At 37.3% G+C, this 25,854-nt stretch overlaps 1 protein-coding gene across 1 annotated transcript in view; it reads right to left on the reverse strand.

Moving 5' to 3' along the window:
* The window catches only part of arhgap21b (Rho GTPase activating protein 21b), a 45,517-nt gene extending 20,602 nt beyond the window's left edge, over window positions 1–24,915 (reverse strand). The window contains 7 exon segments of the mRNA XM_056742883.1: window positions 2,482–2,536; window positions 2,730–2,808; window positions 2,901–2,993; window positions 9,720–9,741; window positions 9,878–10,051; window positions 23,664–23,858; window positions 24,722–24,915. Coding sequence (XP_056598861.1) covers window positions 2,482–2,536; window positions 2,730–2,808; window positions 2,901–2,993; window positions 9,720–9,741; window positions 9,878–10,051; window positions 23,664–23,744 — 504 coding nt within the window. The 5' untranslated portion in view covers window positions 23,745–23,858; window positions 24,722–24,915.
* Between the last annotated feature and the right edge of the window lie 939 nt (window positions 24,916–25,854).

The raw sequence follows: 25,854 nt of genomic DNA on the forward strand, positions 1-25,854 counted from the left end.
TTAGGGGAAAAAATTTGACTACCCCAGAAACCTTAGTTGCTAACATTGCTCTGTTGAACACAAAGACATCTGGAGGGATCATGATGCAAGTAAACCTTTAAGAACCACATTTTGGATTGCTTACAACATAATAATAAAGCGCAAAGAGGCACATGAAAGTAGCATAGCTTTCCTGCACATCTATTTCCATTAACAACCAACCAATATATTGTTTAATGGGCATTACACAAAACGATCTGACTTCAGAATACCACAACTGACCAATCGTAATTAAGTGTCCCAGAGAGCCGTCTAATAAATGGTCATCTTATTGTGCTCTAAAATAGCTACTCCTATACCAATGGTCAGCAGCATATAAAGGATCAATTTGTAAAAGAGCTGTGAGTGCATGTGTGTGTGTGTGTTCATGTGCCAGGCCCCAGCTGGCATCTCTCTCCCAGCTGAGCGGCTGCTTCAACACAAACAGCCTTTCATGAAGCGAGAGCTTCCATCCCGACTCGGAGAACATCCTGCTCTACACCTCTCCAAACTCTAAAAGCCTCATTATACTGCAGCAAAGACTAACCTCACAAGTTAATCATTATTTATCATCTAAAGTCCACAGGCCAAACACCTTCCGTAACGAGGAATCAGAAAGCTTTGCAGTCCGTCCAGCATATATCACTTTAATTTCAATAAAAATATTTGTCAGAAGTTCCAGAAACACTGTACTGGTGTGATAAATATAAGTGTCATAGAAAATACAGAACAGATGACTGCAGTCCAGTTGTGTGTAATTGAGGGCAGCTGTGATGGTGTGATAGTTTGAGGTTCGCATGAAAGTATGCAGTGTCCTGGTTAGCAGTCCCAGTTACAGCAGCACTCAGAGGAACTGCATCCAAAACGGGTCAGATCTAGTGTTGGCACGATACCCAACTTTTGACTTCGATACAATACCTAAGAAAAGTATTTCGATACCAATACTAAATCGATACCATGCACAAAGAAAATACAGAAAGTAATTCAATAGCACATGCATGCACACATACGGCTGTCACAAATGGACGCATTTCTGGATGCGTTTTCTCTGAAACGTGCATGTCATTAAATTACAGGTAACAAATACAGGCATATGATCAGCCAAGTAGAAAAAAGAAGGAAGACCGCACGCACCCTCGCCTAACCCCAAAAATTGTCTTTAATGTTACCAATTAAATGTTACATGTTTAAGAACAGGAAACTGTCTGTCAAAATAGATCTTACTCACCTAGCAACACAAAAACAAACTATTATAACTACCCAATTCCGTCTGCCAATTTTGGAAATATCAGTTCAAATGTTTATTAGTTTCACAATCACCTAAAACAATATTTAATAAAATAGGTTGATGGTTTGTGCAAATATCTTATGGTAATGTCAAATAAGATGTTATTTACATGGCCTTTGAGTAGTTTATACAAAGCCTACTTGAAATTTTATTGTAATCAGCATTAATTCCTTAAACAATAATTGAACAAAAAAATGAAGAGATTACCATACACAGCCACTAGATGGCGGATCACAGCGTTTTTACGTTTTAATCCGCAGGTTTTGCAAACGATGCAAGTTGTGGTTTTAGTTTATTTAAATGTATGCTTTCAAACTTCAACGCGTTTATATTACAGTGACTAGATCGGCCATTTATATAGTTGCCATTTGTATAGTTTCAAGCCATCATATCACGGAATGGCCTATTTTAGTATCTGTATATAGATAATGTTTTGATGTTAAACATATCATATAGACTTCTCAACTTCCAGACTCAGGATTTTCTGTTTAAGTTACAAAATGAAGTTCAGTTACCAATTTAAATAAAATTGACATGACACCACACAGACACGTTCGGCTTATATATGTCTGTTTGGACTCTCTGGAAACAAAGATAATTCCCATAATGATGTTCTTCTGAATGAAGGTGTAGCTCTGCATTTATAACAAGTGTGTGCATGACATAGAGAGTGTAGAAAGGGTCCTGTTGGCCAGCTGTATGATTACCACGCACACATCCCCAAGACCCCAATCCCGCAACGAATTCAAATAAATCGAATTTATGCAATTTAAGTGAGTGATCCCAGTGAGGTCAGTAAATACGGAAAAATCACATCCCTGCAACTAAATGAGAAATTGCTATTGTTTTAACAGAAGGGAATCACGGTACTTTTCTAGCACCGGTGTATCGTGCAACACTAATCAGATCTTTAATTTCCATGGGAGCAAATAGAACAAGTTCCACTCAATGGATAATATAATTTTAGTGAATATGAAGATCTCAATAGAATAAGGATTAGGCAAGGCAAGTTTATTTATATATATTTTTAAAATGATGATATGGCCTACTGGAAATATGGACCAATAAGATTCCACAGAACTAGAAACCAAACCAACGAACAAAATATCCTGTCATGTATCATGTCTGACACAAACACACATACACACTGATAATAAACATCAGTAAAAACTTACCAGCTGTAAAATATCTTCATCTTTTGGCATCACACACAATTCCAAAAACGTTTGACTGGAGGGAGAAAAATAAACACAATCAGAAAAAAAGTTTTCACCAGTGTTCTGGGCCTAACAATCTTACTTTTATATCTAGAGTAGCCTTTGATTTTATTACTACTACTACAACTATTTTACAGATACCTATTATTCTCAATTTTAGTCACTTCAACGTACAAGTAGTGTAAATGTAATGACCAAACTCTCACCTGTTTTGGATGAGTCCAATGACCTGCGAGTACGTCTTTCCAATGATGCTCTCATCGTTCACTTTCACTATTCTGTCTCCTGTTGACAGACAGTTCCAATATTAAACTGCAGATTATCAGACATCAAAAGGCAAAAAACTAACATGCTCTTTAAAGTGATGGTGTAATTACCAGTGCAGAGTCCGGCACTGTGAGCGGGCCCTCCCTCTTTGACCTGCTTCACAAATATCGTGTCCATAGGCTCCAGTCTGTTCCGCGGTCTCCCTGGCAACAACAAAAGCAGCAGTGTCACGAGTGTCCCAGATCACAACAAACCAAAGCCAGGAAGAACCGAGCGATCACAAGATCAAGCCGCAATACACATTTTTAACATACAAGCTCCGACAAAACGTTTAACCCATCAAATGCGAATAATATGTGTACTTGAACATTCAATGTTACAACTCTTTTCCAATAAAAGAACACAATAGGCCTTGTTCACTTGTAATCTGCTGCCGCAAAGATCACAGTAAAAAACTAAGACTATAGACTCCCTGAGGACGACAGCAATGGTATGTTAAACCTGTGACCTATGTTTACTTGCACTAAAGGTAACAGGCAGTTTTAAATTTGGGCAGTGTGATGCTTTCTCCTGGCGACAAAAGAAACTATAATGGTGACTGGAGGCTTTATTCACACTACATCTCGATTTTGAAATCTGATCTTTATCAGCTCTGTGTACTTTGGATCTGTTTATTAAGACATATATAAGAATATAATTCCAGCTACATTAGTTGCTATGATAACCACATGGGCATCAGTAAAATGAAGCATAGAAACATACTTAATATTAGAATGTTTTTTACTGTTTAGGTACAAATTAAATGAATTTGAGTCAACTAGATTTGCTGCTTGACCTAAAGCCTTACAGCTATTCAAACATGCTCAGCGGAATTCAGCATGACACTAATACAAACAAATTCACTTAGGCCTTGCGTACAGATGCTTTAATTGTTTTCAGACTCTTCAGGAATGTAAAAATATAAAAAAGAAATTGCATTCAATCTGAAGTCTTAAGTGAAAGCAAATAAAATACAGCTGTGCTGTAGGTGTGAAGGAGTGGGTTTTTTGCCTCAAATAAAATAAAGCTGAAGTCAGATAGAATTCAATGCGCCTGGAGAGAAAACGATGAATCTTACGTTGTCATAGTAATAGCAGTTTTTCCCACAGAATTTTGTGAGACAATGATGGCTAATCGTATTTTCCTCTAGGGGGTCGGGGCATGCTCCCCCGTAAAAATTTTGTGCATATTTTAAAGGTAAATGGTGTAATCTGGAGCATTTTAAGAACTATATTTAGTGACTCAATCTATACAATAGCTATAGTAGTAATTTAATCGTTGGTTTCATAGATATAATTGGGGATAATAGGGCACAACAAGTGGTAAAATGGGAGTTCACAAACAGTAAAAACACAAAGAGCATGAGCCATCAAAAAATTAAGCAAAAAAGTTTTGAACAGTTGAACTAATTTATTTATAACCATATATTAAAACGTGGGCCGGGCATCAGGCATTTTTCTCAGTGCCATTGTCCCACTCCCCCTCATGGCAGTATCACTTTGCTATCCGGACCAGAGCATGCATACATCATTATGATGCAGCGACTGTTTAGAGTTAACCCATAAGAAAAGCGCACACTCTCTCAGCACAACAGAGTAATGTTAAGTTTGTGATTTTTAACCTTATGCGTGTGTTGCGCAGGCTTATCAGTTTATATCAAAATAACACAAGAGCAATTAATGACAGACGCTTTCTCCTGCTGTACACGCCAATCAGTCTGAGCAGCACCGCTTGTTGTCCGACAAACCTAATATATCGACAACTTTGGGACATGGTGACAGAGTGCAGCATGTAATCGGGGGTGGCATGCATCTGTATATATATTTTTCTTATGTCGACAGCCAAAGCTAAAGAAGGAATTTAAGCAGAAGCATGCCCATCATGCATTGAAATAATTAAAATTGGTGCAGTTGGCAATCAAACTGCGTTCTATGCCTGAGCAACAAACAAAAATACTCAAAAGCATTTTCCTAAACTAAACTTATAAGAAACGAAATATAATTTACTTTAAAAACCAAACAATTTTAATACTTTTTAACTATTTTTTTTTTCTAAACTAATTTAACAGTTTAAACAGTGTCCTTTACATCATTAATTAAAATTCGTCCTCCAGTGGAGTTGGCAATCAAACTTTGCATCATGCACCTGGCTGAGCCACAAACAAAAAATACTCAAAATATTTGTCTAAATTAAATTCATGAAGAAACTTAACAAAACATGAATAATTTGGTATTAAACACAAAACTGATCTATTTTAATTGCTGCTACAGCCTGTGTAATGGGGAGATACAAAAACGCGACGGGCTTCATGGGGACTGAATTGTGATAAGTTGTCAGACATGGGCCGGGCTAGGGTCTGAGTATCTCGGGCCAGGGCTTAAATTTGAGGCCTAATAATTGAGGCCTTAATTTGGAACAAATTAAGGATATAGCTCTGAAAGATGACATTTATAATGATGATGGGTGGGCATGATGCGTACAGCTCCGTTGTGTAGATGCGCTGTTCATTTTAAACCACCAAAATGGTATCAAATGTCCCTGTATGCAGACTCCTATTTTAGCTAGTAAATAATTGGAAGTTGAACATAATGATGCTAACGCCATGATGTAATGCAATCTGTTTGTTTAGTCGTACACTGATAAAATCAGGTTTGTACTGGTGGATTACTGCAGTGAATACTGAAACATTATAAGATTTTTATTTGCTCAAACGATGTTGTATTCAGTATGGCTTGGCGACGTCTCAAATCCTGGCCAGTTTATGTGTCAGCGTTTCATCCTCAAAAGCTTTAACAGTAGCGAGCGTGCTTGCGTTCGTACATACAGTGTTTGTGCTGCCCACAATGCGCTGAAGCAACAGAGAGGGGGACGCCATAGTCTCATCAATGAATGGGAAACACTGAATATTAAAATAACACAGAGTATTTTATTAATACATTAAAAGTATCTCATCTAAATATCTAATAGGAGAAACTAAGAATAAAAGGGGAATGGATGTGGATAGTAAATACGAAATAAGAGCATCTCTGCTATTGCATTATGACATTATGCTCATCATTAAACTTTAATATCACCATGGGACAGTGTGCCTCAGGTTGTGACTGCGTGTTTGTAATGTGTTTGCTTAAGGTCTTGCCTGTAGAGATTGCTGAAAGAATGCTGCAGTGCTTCACAGCATGGGGCATTATATTCCTACATATTTAACGTGAAAAAAACGAGTATGAGGAACTATTGAAAAGGCTATAGTTCCGAGATCTGGGCTATGATGTGGTTAGCATTCAGACTGCTATACAGTATTTACCGAATAACCGTCTATATTTTTTTAATACAACAGTGAAACAACGTGAATTATAAAACAAAACTTAGTTCAAACATTACATTGCTGTACGGTCTATTATTTGTGTAGCATTATGTAAAAAAAATTTATGTTATCATAAACGATTATTTCAAGCACATTAATATAAAAACAACCTGATCACGAAGTACAGAATTTTTTTACATATTGATGGTCAAAGTGAGAACATTGCATTATGGGGTATTCCCATTCGTATGTTCTGTTGTATACTGCATAAGTAGTAGTGGATCATATATGTATTTTATGCATACAGAAAATCTGCATACAACACGCAGTATACATGCTTCATACTGTAAAAATACTTTTCAAGGCATTGCTCTGCTTCTCTGTTGATCTGATTACGTTAAAAGATTTAAAGCGCCCTCTTGTGTCATCCATCATACACTGCAGTTTTCAATAATATTAATTTCTTTGAAAAACACTGTAAGTCAGCACATTGGAGTTCACTAATGATGATGAATGACAGTTCTCATTAAAGACTATTATTTGTAGTCTGTACACATAAACTAAGCCTAATAATGCGTTGGTCTGGCTTTCAAATTGTGGTATAGATTGTGTTAACCTGTTGCTTTATGCAATACATCATTCTTAAAAATTCTAAAGCAAAGCAGGGGCACTAATTTGGATTATGCACAAACATCCTAACACAAATTCAACTCAACTCAACTTTATTTATATAGCGCTTTTTACAATTTTCATTGTTACAAAGCAGCTGTACATGAGACACATTTAATACAAGTATGAATTCTAAAGCAGCCCCCCCGGCCAGGCAGATAGTGCAAAACAATATGCAAACGGTGGTGAGGAACCCAAAACTCCCATCGAGAAAAAAAACCTCAGGGGAACCCAGGCCCAACCAGGGGATTCCAGTTCCCCTCTGGCAAAAGCTGCTGCCTCTGCACAAGCTCATCAGTGCTTGCACAACAAGGCTTAATAAAAATATAAAAATTAAAGATTATCATTAACAATCTAATAGCATTTGAAATGTTGTAGAAAAAAACAAAGTTGTCGCGTCCTTTATCCAGCTCTATCCTCTTAGCACTTGTCAGGTCACCGCTTCCCAGAGAAAGAGAAAAGCTACACGTGTAGTCAATACTCCTGGCATTTAGACATCATGCAAATTCAAAATCTTACTACCCTGTACCCTGGGACGACTTTAGGTTGCTTTTTTTCACTCCCTGACTGTTTTGCGTACAGAAATACATGCTCTTTTAATGGGGTTATGTAAGACTTGCAACTGCATTCTGACAATTGTAAAATACACATAAAACTACCCAGATAGCTGTTAAACAGCCAAGCATTGATATTCAAACTAATTTAAGCTAGCGTCCTCCAAAATCAATCCTGTTTTTTTCAATCTGCAAAAGCTATGACTTTTAACTCCAGTCCACAGAAAAAAAAGTCTATATATCTCTTTTTATAGTTTATAGCTTTCATTTTAATGCAAAAAGCCAGCACAATTAGGACAAGATGTGTTTTTTTAGCCAAGTTAAAATCTAGTTCTACAACTTTCAAACCTGTGTAAATGGTGGGCTGTCTGAACAACTGATTGCTTTTAAGGACGCCCAATATATTTAAGTTTGTGTCCAAAAGTGTATACGCACTAAATTAAATGCTACAAAACTGGGATTTGTTAGAAAAGTGTTGCTTTGACTGCTGCAGTAGAATAAAAAAATGTAGAAATACAAGCTAAAAGAATGGGTTTTGGCAAGCTGTCAGTGTGCTGTGCTCTAGGGTACTAACAGTACCAGCATTGTCAACACACTAAAAAACTTACTGAAGAGATGCATCTCTAAATTCATTCAATATACATCAAAGCCAAGTAGAACGTTATCTTGAACAAAGAAAAAATAAACAAACTCTATTACCAGTCACTGGCCAACTAGTTGACCATCCTGACCCATCAGTATTTTTTTTAACACAAAGATTAAACTCCTAACATACTGATCAGCTAAACCAGAAAGTCTTGCATTGCATAGCACTATGTCATAGCAGTACACCTGACCTGTCAAAAAAGGATTTATTCCCAATTAGAATCTCATTTTAGCAAGCAAAGGATGATTTATGAAGCAGTGACAGAAAAGGGCAGCAATGGAATATGGCATTTATTCTGTGGAAAAAGCAATCATGCTGGATTTAAACCATCATTCTAAAACCACTATACACAACACAACTGGCGATTCTCTATAATCTTCCACTTTCAATAAAATAAAGTGTTTCCACACAAATGCTCTTTCATCCTCATATTCTACATTCTTTAAAAAAAAAACATGGCTAGGCTTGTGTCGGATAAAAAAGATTGTATTTAGTGCGGTTTGTAGTAGGGATGGGCACTTAAAGCAAAACTAATATTCGAAAATCGATGAGACCTATTCGAAAATTATTCGAAATTTGCACCCCTCCCCCATATGCACGCATTTATCGTATTACATGCACATAAACGGAGAGAGGGAGAGAGAGAGACCATTTACGCTTTAAATCCGTATGACGGCACACTGCTTTATGTATTATGGAATAGGCAATCTTGCATCAAGCCATACATTAAGATATTAACAACCGAATGATGGCACTTATAAACAGTGCGTTAATAAGTGCATTGTTGTCCACATCGACAGGCAATGGTCAATACGCTTCAGTGTCCAGAGGCGTGTTGCTTGTGTATCCAAGACAAGAGCCGAAGAAGAAGTGGTTTATTGTGTACGCTGTCTGAAGCATTTAGCAGTGATAGCGGCAAGTAAAGGGTCACTTTTGCAGCTTGAGTTGTTAGATACAGAAGAACACTAATTTATTTATTTAATTCATTCGTAAATGTTTTTTAGTTAACTCGACTCTATCACAGTTTTTTGACCAGAAGGGAGGGGGTTCAAGCAGGCCAATCACAGCACTTGCGGTCCGTGTCGCATTGAAGTGATGTTAAATTTTTTGAGACGCACGCGTCAGGCTTCCCTGCGACTCGATGGTTAGAGCATGGCAGACTGGAAAAGTATAATAAAGACATCCTGAAACCACTACGTTATGATATGCCGCTTGAAGAACATATTACAGGAACTACCCATTCGTACAATCCATTGAAAAAGTTAGTTTTAATAAATATGAACGTTGCACATCTGTAATTTACACCAGGGTAAAAAAGGTAACAAACTAAGAAAACAGATTAAATATACTAAAACAGCTCTTTGCAATAAAAGGGTGCAATCTTTAAAACAAACACATCAGGTCAAAAGTTTACACAGTGGAAGGTTGAGCAGGGGAAAGAATCTGGATGAGTTATTTCTGGCAGCTATAGACGATTGCACTGAACCATGTCATGAGAGCGAAGAGCGATGGGAGCTGAATAAAAGCCAGTCATTCACTGAGAGAAGAGTTGCTCTGATTCACTGCCAGATTATTGGGAGCAGGAAGGCCATATTAAACTAAACAGAGCCCTCTCAACAACAAAAAATGGGCGCTTTCATGAATATGAAATTGAGATCCTCATATCAAGTTTCATAAATTATTGAAACAAAGATGAATGTCAGTAAAAGTGATGACTTACCTCTGGGCCCATGATCATCATCCTAGAATAACAAAAACAAAGAGACAACCTTGTTTAAAATTCTCCAAACTCGATATATATACACACAGATTCACATTTGTTATGATTTGCCTTTAATGTTACCAGTAACTACTAGTAATGTTAATGCTTCAATCTACCTTAAAATTTGAGTGTACAGCTGACTCCGGTGGGTACACAATAAAGTGACGCAGAGTGAACCCAAAGCCTTGTGAAGTGCGGCGCAATCGAAGCGTCTTTGGCCCCGGCCAGGAAAATGGCTCTTCCTCCGGCTGGAAGAGCACTCTTGAAGTACCGTCCTCATCTGCCACATCCTACAGAGAAACATACAAAATCGTGAATAAACAGAAGGACAACTAAGGACAAATAAATACATCTACATACTGAGGAACACCTACGGAGTCAAGACTGGCCTGATGTCATGTCTTGAGAGTGTGGGTGGAAGTAATTTCCTGGAAGCATATATTAACCCTCCTGGACATCACTTTATTAACTTTAACAACATCATTTTATTAATACAGGGAAATATGGTCAATGATACAAGTTTATTTAATATGGTAACTCAGTATAATATTCAAATGCATCAAATGTCTAGGGCCTACTCTTGGGTCATAATGCCTTACATTTGCAGAGTAGCCATTCCGTTTTCGGCATGCACTCTGTTTACAGAGTATTTATAGCTTCACACCTTCCAAATTTTCACACCCTACTCCTTACTACCATACAACACCACAGCAAAGGTGTGAAGTCCAAGCATTTCCTCTGCACAAACAACCTGGTATGTAAAATGCCCTATTAACAACAACCAAAATTCACAAAAGTTGTCAGCGATCTTTTCATACAATGAATACATAAAACATCATTAATTGCAAACATTTTATCATTATACTGTACATTATAGAGCTGTGAATCTTCACCTGCCTCACGATTTGATTACGATTTAGAGAGTAACGATTCGATGAACCTTTTCTGTCATTTTTGTAATTAAAAATATACAAACAATTTAACCTCTTTCTCTTACAACTTTTTTTATTTAGCAGCTTTTGATACAAAACAATGTCAAATTACATGACAGCTTGTCTGTAACAGTATGTAAACACAAAATCCCTTTATAGTGCAAAGCTTCACATCAAGCTTATATTTATCATTAAATATTCATAATGCATTAATATTATATCCTGAATTTAGTTTTTTTATTGTTGAAAAAAAGACAAAAATAGATAAATACATCAAAACTGCATTTAAAGCTGCGCGGAAACGTATAATGCAAAAAGAAAACGGACAAAACGCAACGTATATTGACAGTCTGTGACATATGGTTATCTTGTTTATTTTGTTTGACATGTTCTTCATAAGAAAAACAAGCATATAGGAGACAAAACGCGTCGCTCTTCTTGATACCTCCATACCGACTGTTAAGATACTAAAAAATACCCCGCAACAAAGACAGAGCCATAGTGCTTGTTTGTGTTTATCACGTGAGCGGCATCTGAGGAAGATATTCTGGTGATCAACGCCGCATATAAATATAGTTATCTTTGTCGTTCACAGGTCAGTGTCTTTCTTGTTTAGCTTTGCATTGGAATTTATCAATGAATAAGGTTGTCCTATTTATTTCACTTGCTAACGTGAGTGAAGATAAAGTCTGATTAAAGTTTGTTAAATGGACCCTGGTACCCGCCTCCTTCCTTCACATCTGACGTATGTGCCCTTTACTTCCAAAGGTAAAAGGCCATCTTTATTCATATTTTACTTTAAGAGAAACAACAATTTGTGGTGTTATATTTTTTACATTTTGAAGAACAGTTCATTTTAGTTTATGCTTTGATGCAGAATCGTTTTACGTCTGCAACCCGATGCATCGTGAAAACAATTTTTTTTCCATTTTCCATTTCTAGTACATTAAGGCAAAAATAATATGCAAATTTATATTTTTTGTCAACAGTTTAGTTATTGAGCAAGCAATACATCAAGAGTCAATTTATGCTGTTTCCTGTTATATGCAAGTTGTATAAAGATGTTGTTGGATACTATAAAAAACATAAGTATTTAAGTAAATATACTTTTAGTTAGTTAGTATAGTGTAACTCTGGTCTAAGTCAATGCCTTTGCTGCACGTTCTAAGATATTTGCAGTGCAATAATAAATCCTAACCCCTCTCATGGCTAGTTGGTGAGGTCACTACTAAATGGCTAATAAAAGCTCCAAGGAGTTTGTCAGGTGTGTGCTAGAGAACAAAGATTCATTAATGTGTAGCAGACTATGAGGCTTTGGTCTATATCGGTTAGGTGCAGTCGAGAAATGAGTTTTTAATTGAGCTGACCAGGCCCATAAGCACACACCCCCATTTCTGACCCCTAGGACCCCCCCTCTACTATTTAAGGGGTCCAATATTAGCATACCAAAAGATGTTTCTAAGTTTGTTCAGCCTAGGATGTGTTTTAAAGTTGGAAAAAGGTTTGGACTATCGATACTGATTCTTTAAATTGAAGTTTGACTCAAATAGAAGCATCAACATTTTACCAGCCCAGACAGGACCCCTTCCAGTGAATTCGAAAGCATACCTTCAGAGCCAACAAACTTCTCGAAACTAGTGACAATGGAAATAGTGATCTGAACCTGCGTATGTATATTCAGGGACAAAAAACACTGTGTGTCCTCCATGTGAGATCACAATCCCAACCGGATGCAAATTCAGAATAGTGCTCAGTCATGCAGAATGGATGTGGTGGTTTTGCTCTGGGACGAGTGGGCAAGGCTTTGCTATTCCAAAGAGATTTCCAAACATTCAGCAGCTTCAGGATTGACACTACTTCGGGCTGATCGGTATAAGCAAAAATGAATATAGAAGTGTTTTTATGATTTATATCGGTTTCCCAGTACTTGGCAGTATTCTTTTACCACATTTTCTACAGATTGAGAAAGAAATAGTGCTGTTGATTGACTTGCACTTAATATCCACTTTTATACTGTCATGGTGACCGTGACAGTTACCCCTATATAAACTGCAAAGTTTAGACTTCTTTAACAACTTAATAGACTGCGAAGGTAATTTGCATAAATATTTTTTAAACTGATAAATAGAGAACAGGGCTCGAAATTAACTTTATCCTCCGAAGCACTGGTGCTCCCAACTTCAAGAGTTAGGAGCATCCACCCAGAAATGTACAGTTTAATAGTTGAAAAACAGAAGAGCTTAATTTCAGAAGAGCAGAATAGTAACAATTGTACCATTAAAACATGCATGGGGTGTCTGTTGTGTTTTACATAGTCACAATGGCTTCATGATTTCCTGAAATCATATTTTCTTATCATAAAGCAAAGGCTTAAATTAGATAAGTGGAAGGAAAACGCTGTCAATCCTCCTTACTGACCCTTATTTCACATCATAGCGAATAGAGAAACAGTTCAAACTAAAAGTAAAAACACATCATATTATATGCCTATATTGAGCAGATATAAAGGGAACACGATAGTTTTTTTTTTAAATGTGTGTTTGTGAGTATATTTAATGTAACGTAATGCGAACTTCCAATTGCTACACTTGTGCTGCTGTTCAGGCGCGAGGTGCGCGCCCATTGGAAATAGATATTTATCTGTTACCGCTCATGCGCGAGACAAACGCAAACATCCAAACGCCTCCGTTAAGGGCATTTATGTAGAAAAATGATGATAAACTAGTGCCGCGGCCTACAAAGACACATTCTGTGTGAATGGAGGGGTGAGTGCAACAGTGAAAAGGCACCCTACTGAAACAGTGTCTCGCTGCACCATTTTCAGCACAATGTTTAAGCGACATACATAAGAAATATAAAAAAAAACATATCATAAAAAAAATATACACCGGTATTCGGTATGAACCGGTAAATCGCCCAGCCCTAACACTACTGCCTTTACCTTTACGGTGTGTTGACAAACCAAGCAATAAATTTCTTACCAGCACCCTCATGTGCCACAACAATCAAACTTTGCCACCTCAGGGGTTGATTGGGAAAAGGGACAGACAGGGTGTGCGAGGGGGCATTTAAATAGTAGTTTGTTAATTATAAAAACATTTCTTCACCATTTCTTTTTTTCTTGGTGTAATTCTCTCTGCCTGTTTCCCCTCTCCATCTTGTTGGACTGTTTTTACGTAACCGAGTTGTTGCACTCATGCAAAGTAGACACACTCCCTCTAACTATCCAACACATTTTGCTCAACCACATTCTCTAGAGTCTAGACCACAACCTTTAGAGAGTCAAAATATTAGCAAAATGTAAAGAAACAACAACTATAATTCAAACTACTAAACTGAAAATGCATCCTGGTTGGTGTGGTATTTCAACTATTAACGTTTGATTTGAAGTCAAAATCACTTGCTGATGCTAAATTCTGCATCCTCACTGCCACTAGGCTGTGAAGCCCTAACATCATAATACTAACTACTACAATCTTAGAGAGTCTGATGGGCCTAAGTACCAGAGCAGTTGAGTACAACGTTTATTTTGGTGACACAGTACGACTTTTGGTCGACCAACAAGAGCTAATTGATAGGGGTGGGAGAAAAAAATATTTCTGGATGAATATCGATTCACAAATGTAAAAAAATTGTTAAATTTTTTAACGTTACTAAATATAATAACATGATGTCTTTGGAAAAAATAGGGCGGAAGTCAACTGCAAGAGCCGTCTGTCACCTGGACCTTCTTTGCAGTCCAAAGAGGTGCAATAGAGAAAGAGAGAAAACCAATTATATTCAGCAGGGTAGGACTGAACTGCAAGATCAACGAAATACATTTTTAAGATGGTTTCTCTGCATCTGCTCTGTGCAGTGAGTGAGCAGCAGGGAGAAACAGCGCATTCCACGTTATACATGTCAGTTAGTGCAATAAAGCGTTTCCCAAAATCTGCCAGTTAGACTTTACAACATGAGTCATACTTCTGTAAATATTCACAGTTTGTTAGCCAGACGGACGAGCTGGGTGCTCTGAGTCTGCACTGGACAAATATTGGTCAAATAACAGATCTTTTAATGTATGTGTATGATGATTTTGTCATACGATTTCGCAATGCGTCGAAGTGACTGTCGTTTAACATACAGCACTAATGAGTCATGTTTAATTACTATTATGTACTTGTTTTAATGTCTGACAGCAGAATATGTCAATGAGAATGGCTTTTTGGGCACTCGGTAAAGAGTAACTTAAGTTAGCTGAAGTACCAGCAATTGTCTGAGTATGACCGCAAACCTGACATGATGACATTTTAAATATACTAATTAGTACATCAAGAATTGATTCTGAATCGATTCGTGAGGGACCAAACGATTACCACCCCTACTAATCTTGCAACCTACTAATGTTGATATTCCGAAAGAATGGTGACTAGTGTCGTGTCAATATATACATAACATTTTGCGATCATCACACATATATAATACAATATCATGTACACCAAACAGAACACAGACAAAAAAATCATTTTACTCAATATTTACAGTTATGCATTTGGCAGATGCTTTTATCCAAAGCGACTTACATTGCTTTATCCTATACATTTATACATAGGTATGTGCAATCCCCTGGGATCAAACCCACAACCTTACTTTGTTGACGCAATGCTCTCACCACTGTGCTACAGGAAAGCCTGTAGCTCAGATTGTATTTTCACAATCAATGAAAAAGTAAACAAATTATCAGTTCTTTTTATAATCCGGTTGTTGCAAAAAAACAGAGCTAAATTGAATTGGCTGATCAGATCCGACAGAAACACATCTTGAAATGTTTATAAAAAAACACACTAAGACCACAGAAAACAGTGGTGCGAGTTACAGGTTATTTCCATTCGGCCAACTGGCACATTCTAATAAGATCTATGACAAAACCTGGCACAAATACTGCAACTGTTTGTGATACCCTCCACACAAACTCCCATTGTTTGAAAAAGTAAGGAGCACCAACTCTTTCAGGATAGGCCTGTTTATAATTCATGATCAGCACAGATGCACCTAGACAACATGTTACACTCCCGGGGGATGGCTGGGATCACATAAGCCATAATAATTTCCCTTTTTAGATAAACTACTTCATATTCAAAAAACTAGATAAGCTACTTCATATTCTCCCGACGGATATAAACATGGACATTTGAAGATGGTTAAGGTGTTTATGACTCTGGTATCTTTAGCGGTGATCCAGAGAAGACTAGCACAAATGTGAATTCATCATGTCCTGCTGGTGGAACATTTCTGCAAGACGTTTGCACTACTTGCAAACATTGCAAATAATGCAACTTTTGCATTTTCATTGAAAAAGTCAAATGACTTTTACCATCCTAAAAGGACAAATAACTACACTAAATGAGTCCGGAATGTTGCTCTTTTAAGGGACTGGGCAGTGACTGGAATCAAATATGTCTTTCTCTATTGAATTGAGAATGTATATTACTCTTCTTGCCCAGGAATTAATCATTTGACCATCAGAAACGGGAACACACAACCCATGTGCAGAAAACTAGAAATCGTAACGCAAATGCTCCAATAAGATGGAATAAATATCAATTTTAGGCAAATGAACCAAAACAGCAAACTAAAATATAAGTGCAAAAAACAAAAGGCCTACAGACTTTTTTCTAGGGCTGTAGCGACGCATATTTTTGCGTCGACGCTTCGCAGCAGCTCGCCACACACACGTGGGAGACCAAAACATGGGTATGGGAATACTTAAAATTAGTCCCAAACGTAAAGTTGTCGTTATTTGCGCTCTTGGCATACCACGCCAGCACAACAGCAATGTTGGAGCATCTGAAACGGAAGTACCCCATTGTCACTCGTGAAGGAGACAATTACAAGTAAGTACTAACGTTGGCTAAATGAATGACATGTTTGTGTAGTGTAGCTTGAGCTCTGCGCACTTCGGTGGTGCTAGCTAACTATCTTAGCTCTCCGTGCAGTTTGTTCGTGCTAGGTAGCTACTGGCACCTAGACCGCTGTTTAGCTAACGTTAGTTATCATCTAATGTTGGCTTGAATGGAAGCTAGCTTACGGCTGCAGAACACCGCTATCTATAGTAGCTGACGTAACGTGAACGTTAGCTAACATGAGCGTTTGAACGTTAGCTACTAACCTAGCACAAACAAACTGCACAGAGAGCTAAGATACGTTGGTTAATTGGTTAGCCTGGCACCACCAAATTTCACAGCTGCTAGATAGCCACGTTAGCATTCAAATAAACTAATCATAGCATAGCACTACAATGAGGTTAAGAGTAGATTTAAAATACCCCACAGTCATAGCTGTTGTTCTAATATGCATTGCTTTCGTGTTTTCTAGGACAAAGCCAAGAACCTTGGCGTCCTGTCCTAAGAAAGAGATGAAATGCACGCAAAAGATATACGTAAAAACAGGAATTTTATATTGTGTTAAACACTGCACAGTGTATTTTTTTTGCACAACAACTTTAGATTTTTTTGAACACGAGAGTTATGCTGGTACTCTAAAGAGTAAACAAGCTGGTCTTTCATTTTGTATAACAGTAAAATTATTTTATTTTGTGTAAAGAATAATATTTTTTTGCTGTGCATAACTGTTGTTTAATAAAGTATAATATTCAGATTTTTTTGGTATTTATTTGAGATACATTATGGTTTTTACAAATCGAGCAACAGAAAAATAAGTGTTAGATTGATTGTCAAATTAGTCGCTAGATTAGTCGATTAATTGATAAAATAATCGTTAGATTAATCATTTCATTAATAATCGTTTACCCCCAGCCTTACTTTCTTCTCTGGACCAGACCGCAATAATAGCCTATAATTTGAGTATTTTCTTCAATAACAAAATTCAATTCTAGCAATATTTTGTGACTAAGTTATCGTATATCGCCTATGTTGATTACAACAGACAGATACCAGACGATAATTGATAATAATGGAAAATACGCGTTATAACATTATCATGCGATGTAGGCTATAGTGTGAAAGTTAATGTTCATATGCCCAGGCAGTCAGTAACAGTGACAGAAGTTTGGAAACGCTGTTTTGTTTGGTCAGTTGAATGTGCTGCTGTTTTCTGGCAGTCGCTGCACAGATAGACCAAGAGAAAGACGAGCTGCATCGGCAAAGCAAGACCTCACACTCTCGAGGCTGTAATTGTGTTTGAATAGTGTTGCCACGATACCAAACTTTGGTACCAGTCGGTACTAAATGTGACTATACTTGCATTTCCCACTATCATTTTGAGCGCTGTTGAACAGATTATGAAAGATCTCTGATTGCCAATTGTGTTCAATAGCTCATTAGATGTCTTTGAATGGATCCTAAGCGAGCGCTTGCGCAACCAAACCCAGAAGCGTATAAAAAAGATCATTGCATCGCACTCTCTACAGAGCGCTTACACAGATACACGCGAAGCGTTTGAAAATCTATCAAAGTCAAAATCAAACGGATCAACTTTTTAAAAAATTGTTCCTGGGGAAGTAATTACTCCGTGAATGAATCCTCATCTACGTTTTAAGAGATTTGTGCCCATGTTGCATTATTTGTGAACTTTATATGTGCGTTGACATCTAACGTTCCCGCCAAAAGTAGTCACTTTAAGCAGCTTGTTAGCAACCGCTGTTTTTAAGACAGAATAAGGCTTTGAACAACCACAAGATGGTTATAACTGGTGTGTTTTATGTAATAGCATAAAACGTGAGAATATTTGATTACCCATTGACTTTGACCGGAAGTCCTAAAATGCCAACTTGCTTTCGTGTTTTGCATACAAAACTACATCATCTAGGAGCCTCCCTAAACCAGGAAAGGTCAGTCAACCCCACCAATGTCTCTTTATTCACAGTAAAGTGTGGTCAACCAATAAATTAAGAAATGCCCAGGGCAAGAACAGCGAGAAAAGAAAATGGACCTGACATAGTGGCACCTTTTAAGGACAAAAACAATTAACTTTACTTACAATAAACATGCTTGAGAAAACTGGGTAACACTGCCCTGCAAGTATGAAAAGCTAATACTAGGACTACTCTATTAAATTATCCAACAAAGCAAAAACCTAAACATTAGTAACTAATTAAACCCTGCCTGTGTGGATACAGAGCTCAGAATTTTCATCCAATAACCTCTCAGCTTATCTAATCAGCATGCAGGCAACAAGTTTCCTTTCCACACTGCTCAGTTTGAAACCACATCACTCAGTAATGAAGACAAACCTACCACTGGCAGGCAAGAAACATCCCTTCCCCATCTCCATTTGTGCAGAAAAACAGAGCCATTGCAGCATATTAGATTAAAGGGGAGGGTCGATGTGTACAGAAATAAATAGATTCTATAAATAAGTGACCTTCAACCTGCTGTGAGTTTATACAAAGGTCTTCATTCAGAAAGCCGGTGGAGAGTTTTCAGACCTCGCACAAAAATGCTAATTCATGGGAGTGAACTAATAGCGTACTTGGGCAGCAAATGTATCAGTGCTACTTAGAAACTAGGGCTGGTCAAAATACCAATTTTAGGAACTTCGAAGCTTCTATAGTAATCAACACAAAATATTTTAAGCTTCGGAGGATATTTTTCTCTATAATAAAGGCAGGAATCTCTGTGTCCGTCTGTCTGTTTGCATTTTTATTATGTTGAGAACCGTTCATCCATCACGGGTTTGTTATGTCGGACCCAAGGGAGCGCAGTGTCGCATTTTGGTGCAATATGGACATGACACACATTCAGGATTAATAACTTTTAACAAACAACAGAACAACACGCGCCGGAAGCGGAGCTCCTCAAAATTAAAATATTTCCGTTTTGTTTTTAATGGGAAATTACATATTGTTTTGTTTATGTATTATGTTAATTAAAAAATTTAGTATTTTTTGTTTGTGGTTCAGGTGCTAGCATAGTTTGATTGCCAACTACGCTGGAATTTGGGATTTTAATGTATAACATGAAGGAGACCGTTTAAATTGTTGCAGCCATTAAAATAGTTTTGTTTTGAATTGTATAAGATATATTTCATTTGCTTTCTTCATTACTTTAATTTAGAAAAATGTGTTGAGTATTTCTTGTGTGTTTCTCAGGCACAGACCGCAGTTTTATTGCCAACCGCGCCAGAGAGTCTGTTTAAATTCTTCATTCAGCTTCAGCTGTCCCCGTAAGAAAAAACAATAGTGTTTAGGCCTCTGAAATTAATCGAAAATGGGAAAATTTTGTCCTTCAACAATTACAAAAACAAAATAATCGAGGTAAAACGATTATTGTGCCGCATTACATTTAGCGAGGATCCTCTCTTTTTCTTGTGGTATAAATCCACAGGGCACCCCTCTCCTTTACAGTGGTTCAGCCGTGCTGTTTCTTTACATTTATTTTTCAGTTAAATTCACAGTTTAAAAGCCAAGTTTTAATTTTTCTATGTTGTTTTAAAAGTTAGTGAGTAGTAGCGTTGAATAATCGTGACCTCAACATTATAGAATAGCTAAATCATGAAGTTCATAACATTCACTCAAGGGGCATGAATGATAACCACTTCTCTGGGATGCTCAGGTGTTAAAAAAAATAACATTTGAATCTCAAAATTCTAAATCAAATGGCAACACACCGAACAAATAATTGAATATTCTGGTCCAGCCTTATTGGGACTTGTTTTGGGACACCATCTGCTATGTATTTCTTCCACCATGTTTCATTTCACTAACATGTATATTGTGTAAAAAGCAGTAATTTCCACTGATATATTGACTGAAGTATTAAATAATCTACTGAACCCAAATCCTGAACCACGCTCACATTTGCAAGGAAAGAGACAGAATTCACTGCTCAAACTGGGGAAAAAAGCCAAACATTATCTGGTGTCTGTAAAGCAATCAAATCTTCCATTTCTAACCAAGTCAGCAAATCCTGTCCAGCTTAAAGCCAACTGAACAAGTACATGAAAATTGAAAGCTATAAATTTAACTTCCATGTCAAAATTATTGCATTTGCATATTGAGTGTCAACTGTCAAGCACTCAGATGGTCACCACATTGACCATGTGTTTAAAAAATTTCAAATCAGCTGTTTGCCATGAAGCTGCACTGAGATCTGGTGGTGTAGTTCAGACGGTTTAGAAAAGCTTCCCCAACAGAATGCTCGCAGATAAACCGATGCACTTTGCAACCCAGAAAACCTGCCAGGTAATTTCCTTCAAGAACATCCAAAGAATTTTTATTTCTTCTTTTGAAAACATTTATGCTTACAGATTACAGTACTTTATGTTTCTCTCGAACTCCAGAGGAATTTAAGAGAACAAATAAACTCCAGACAGTGAAACAGTGGAGAGAAATCCAGACGGTTTTGCGAAATGGGCTGAAATGTGTGTGCATCAAAACACCATGTTTAAAGGACAACAACAGAGTTCTAAACATTAAGCCAAATAAAAACCGTTCAGGATAAAGGCTAGCCCAACCATACAAATGTCTGCTTCTGATCTTCAAACTTGCAAGATCAGAAAACAGCTATAAACACAACCTTAATCACCAACAATCATGGAGCATAAACTGCAAAGTTTTGATAATACTAGAATAAGCATAACGGGATAAAGCATGTCCACTAAAAGAGAGTTGAGGTTAGATCTACAGTTGGCATTCAGGAATAAGGAGTCCTTTTCACTTGGGAAAACTTTATTAGAAACCAGCACAGTCAGCAACACCACAACAACGCACTTAATTTGATCTTGTGACCTGAATAACATGTTTTTGCTGAGAACTTTCCAGCTAAATTCCATGTCTCGGCGAGGAAGTTACAAACAAGTTAATCTCGATCATACCTAGGGATGGGTGTCGAGAACCGGTACTTTTTTGGACAGGTACATAATTGGGTCGATACCAGAGTATCGATAAGCTTCATAACAGACGATACTGTTATCAATATTTGCTTTGTTTTATCTCTGTGTATTCGGGTTAAATAGCGAATTAGAGGCTGCTGCTGTCATTTTCCATCCCTGAATAATCAAATCAAAATTTATTTATAAAGCACATTAAAAACAACAGTAGTTGACCACTGTGCTGTACAACATTTGCTAAAAAGACAAGAATAAAATTACAAAGAGTTTTGACCGCAATGTATTAAAAGAGAGATTATCAAAAGCAAACATATTAAGGAGAGTCATAAAATGTCTCATAAGCCTTGGAAAAAAGGGTATAGATTCTGAAAAGACTAATCGGAGAGAGACTGGAAGACTGTTCCAAAGTTTCGGTCCTGCAATTGAGAAGGCACGGTCACCTTACAGCTTCAATCTATATCTCGGTACCGTCAACGGTCTTTGCTTAGAAGACCTCAGCGATCTAACCGAGGTATTTGGGTTGAGATATTCAGGAGCTGTTCCACTAAGAACTTTATAAACAAACAATAAAATCTTGAAATCGATTCTGTAACAGACTGGTAACCAGTGCGAAGAGCCTAATATGGGGGAGATATGATCATATTTGCGGGTGCCAGTCAAAAGTCTGGCAGCCGCATTTTGGATCTGAAGTTGATTTACATATGATTTATTTATATCCATATAAAGGGAATTACAATAATCAAGCCATGATGACACAAAGTCTTGGATCACTCTCTCAAACTAAATGACAAAAAGCTCTTTGCTTTTGATAGCAGTCTTAATTGGAAGATACTGGACTTGACCATAGAATTTATCTGTTTATCAAACTTGAGTGCAGAATCGAAAATAATGCCCAAATGTTTCACAGAAAGCTTTCTGTAGGAGTCCAGGTCTCCCAAGTCATAACTGGGTGCTCCTATAGACCCAAACCCAATGACCTCTGTTTTTCCCTCATTAAGATGTAAAGAGTTTGAACAGAACCAAGACTTAATGTCAGACAAACAAGAATTCAGTGAATCCAAGCCTCACATATAGATTTTCGTCAAGGGCAGGTAGATTTGGGTGTCATAATAATGTCCGAATGGCCAAAGTTTGCTGGCATATGTGTGATATCTAGGGACATATATCTGCTTCTTTTGCGTGTTAATGAGTGGAAAACGAGGAAAATTCTGTCAAGCTACCCTTTGCGGCAACCCGTCAAAATAAAAGTATTTTATTTGAAAAGTTAAAACATTATTTTTAATAATTCGGCCACCGGGCATATTAACTTACTTTAGTAAATGTGCTTGTAAAATTATGAAAAAGGTAAATAAAATTAAAAAATATTACTGGCTCAGAAAAAAGTACTTAAATTTATGCAGACCTAAAACCATAAAGAAAAAAAAAATACGGTCTACCAGCCAAATAACCATAGTGATGTAAGGTAAATGCGTTGAATTACATTATGATGTGCTCCTATGCACATGCTAAGTGCCGTAAGTGGTATGCTAAGGAACACACACACACGCTTTGTTGTGTGTCATTTTCTGTTTGCTCCGAAACGTTTGTAAACTGCAGTTCTAAAGCTCAGCTGTAATAAAAAACTTAATATGTTTAACATCTTTTCACATCATGTGTTTTTGCATCAAATTATAGAGCGGAGACTCGATAACAGTATTGATAAGTACCGCCTGTACCGGTATCGATAAGCAGCATCGATATTGGTATCAATGAAATATTAACGATACCCATCCCTAATCATACCTCACTTATGACATCATTCCTTAATCCACAAAAGGTGTTACACTGTATGTGTAAAAGAACTGTATGCCTAAACGGTGCACTTTGATATGAATGTTTTCCCTGTCCATTTTAAATCACTTTCAGACCTTAGATATTTTAAAATGAGGCCAGCTTTTTTATTCCTAATCCTTTAGTTATCATAATTGTAATAAACACAAGATTACGTATAGTAATTCTTTGTTACTTGTAATCAAGAAAATGCTTAGTGAGTACAGTACTAAGCTGGTAATGAAAACATTGGTTTAACTTGGGTTGATCTATGTTGGACCCACCAACAATTTGACGCTCCAGGTAATAACTGTACAGTAAACATGGGTCTCACCTCGCAGTTTGCAGATACAACAGCATAATTCAGTTCATCATCCTCATCGCCATCTCCTGTCCTCCAATGTGTGTCCATCATATCACTTCACAGAAACACCGGAGTACCGTTGCAGTCCACATGCAGAGAAATATCCTTAAATCACACTTTAACATCCAGCTCAATCCCATTTTTCACATGCATGGGTGAATGACCCTGGAAGAGCAGAACACACAAATTTGTACGTTTTTGTAACATTTTGCCTAAAGTAAACTGACCACAAGCAGTTAAATTTCTCATTAGCAATTGACAACCGGAGTATTTTGTTTCTACCTGTGACACATTGCGAAGTAAAATCTTACTTAACACATTATACACAGTTGTAATATACAGTACATTACTATTCACATCTGTAACAAACTCTCCTGAAGTTACTTACAACTTCATGCATAGTGCTTTTCTATGCTGTGTATTTAATTATCAAATTCTTGTGACATATATTATACTGCATGTATGTAACTACTGAGAGTCATGGAAACCACTTCAAATGTCTTTGTATTGTGTGCACACTTTGCCAATAAAGCCCATTCTGATTAACTCTCAAAAATTGCTTATTCCAGCAAAACACGAGTCTTTTCCACAATGCCACATGGTCGCATGTGCACCCGTTTATTAATTTACAACTCAAACTGTTAGATATCAAACACAAGAGCACATTAAACATGTTGTATCTCGTTCAAAGAAGATTATAACCCATGATCGAAAGCATTCTCGGAATGTAAGCGACGAGGTTTGATCAAGTGTCGTGTCGTTACACTGAACGGGTGTCCGTGCGGCTAACAGCGCTGGAAACTTTCTGCTCTGGATTGATGTCGTTTGCTTCAACACGACTAACAAAACACGCACACTTCAAAAGTGTCAAACTTTCTTTTATTGAGTTAACACAAGCATTTCGCACCAGAATATGTTACCTTCGAGTCTTCTGAATGATCTACAATGCCACGGGTTTCTGTTAGCACGAGTAGCTAGCAAAACAAAGTAAAGGCTAACTGGTATTGTAATGGCTAGCCAGCACCTACCTGTTGGGAATAAAGCGCTAATGTAACGTTGTGAACGCCCATTGCGGACGAAAATTCTCACAAAGTCGGTCAATTCATCAACACAGAAGGGAGAGTTCGCGTTATATCCCAGTTCCGAATGTTTTTGATGGATAATAACAGTGAGAAAGTTTTCCTATTCCCGGTCCAACTCAACACGCGCGCGCGCGCGCAGCATTCGCTGGATCGGGGCTCGAGCGCTCTCGGAATCCTTGGAAACGCCACCCTTTTGCGAGCTGGCAAACCTCCGTCCAATCAGATTCTGTATAACATTTCTTGTTTAAGTTTTGTCCAATGGACAGTGTTGTTACAAATAGTACTTTCTCAAAACAATTTGTTGAGGTCGTTTTTAAATAGTACGATGCAGAAATACACAAAATAAATGTAAATCACACCGACTTATTTTTATCGTCCAATTTTTGAAGGTTGACATTTTATTTTAAATCAACGTTGATGACATTAAAACTAATGTAAACCAACAAAAATTGCATTTATTTTTACTTCACAAGGGTGTTATTCAAACCCATAGGGATTCATGTGCTTCCTCCCATCTCTGATTGTTTAGTTGGCATATGCTACCAGCACAAATGGAACAATGTTGTGGGATGGAACGTCTTGCTAGGACTTTGTGTCCCTTAACACAAAAACGACAGTGTTGTTGTGTATATATCACCCCGTTACACATTTTGACTCGATACACAGACACTGTTTAAAGAACACTATAACAAAAAAAACACAGCTCTATGTAGAAGAATACATATGTAGAAAAAATACTTTGGCAGCGTCCCTCAATCAGAACATTGATTAAAGACTTCATATGTGTTGTAAGTGTACATAAATATAAACATTAGGGGTGTTAACACAGTCAATAATCTGATTTTATGATCTCAAATTAATCGTCTTCTCATACATACAGATATTCCAGTCATTTTAATACAGAATTTCAATCAATAGTTTTCTTTAAAATGGCAATTCTTCTATCCATGGCCTCCTCCAATCTCTCTTTCCCTCTCTCTGTCCTCCATTTCTTTCTTTCGCAAATACAACTGTTTGTCTGGATTAATGGAGTCACATGTTGGCTTGGTTCAAAGCAGGGTCGGGCAGTTTTGGCATGC

Source organism: Triplophysa dalaica, chromosome 3 (genome assembly GCF_015846415.1).
Source record: "Triplophysa dalaica isolate WHDGS20190420 chromosome 3, ASM1584641v1, whole genome shotgun sequence".
NCBI classification, from domain to species: Eukaryota; Metazoa; Chordata; class Actinopteri; order Cypriniformes; family Nemacheilidae; genus Triplophysa; species Triplophysa dalaica.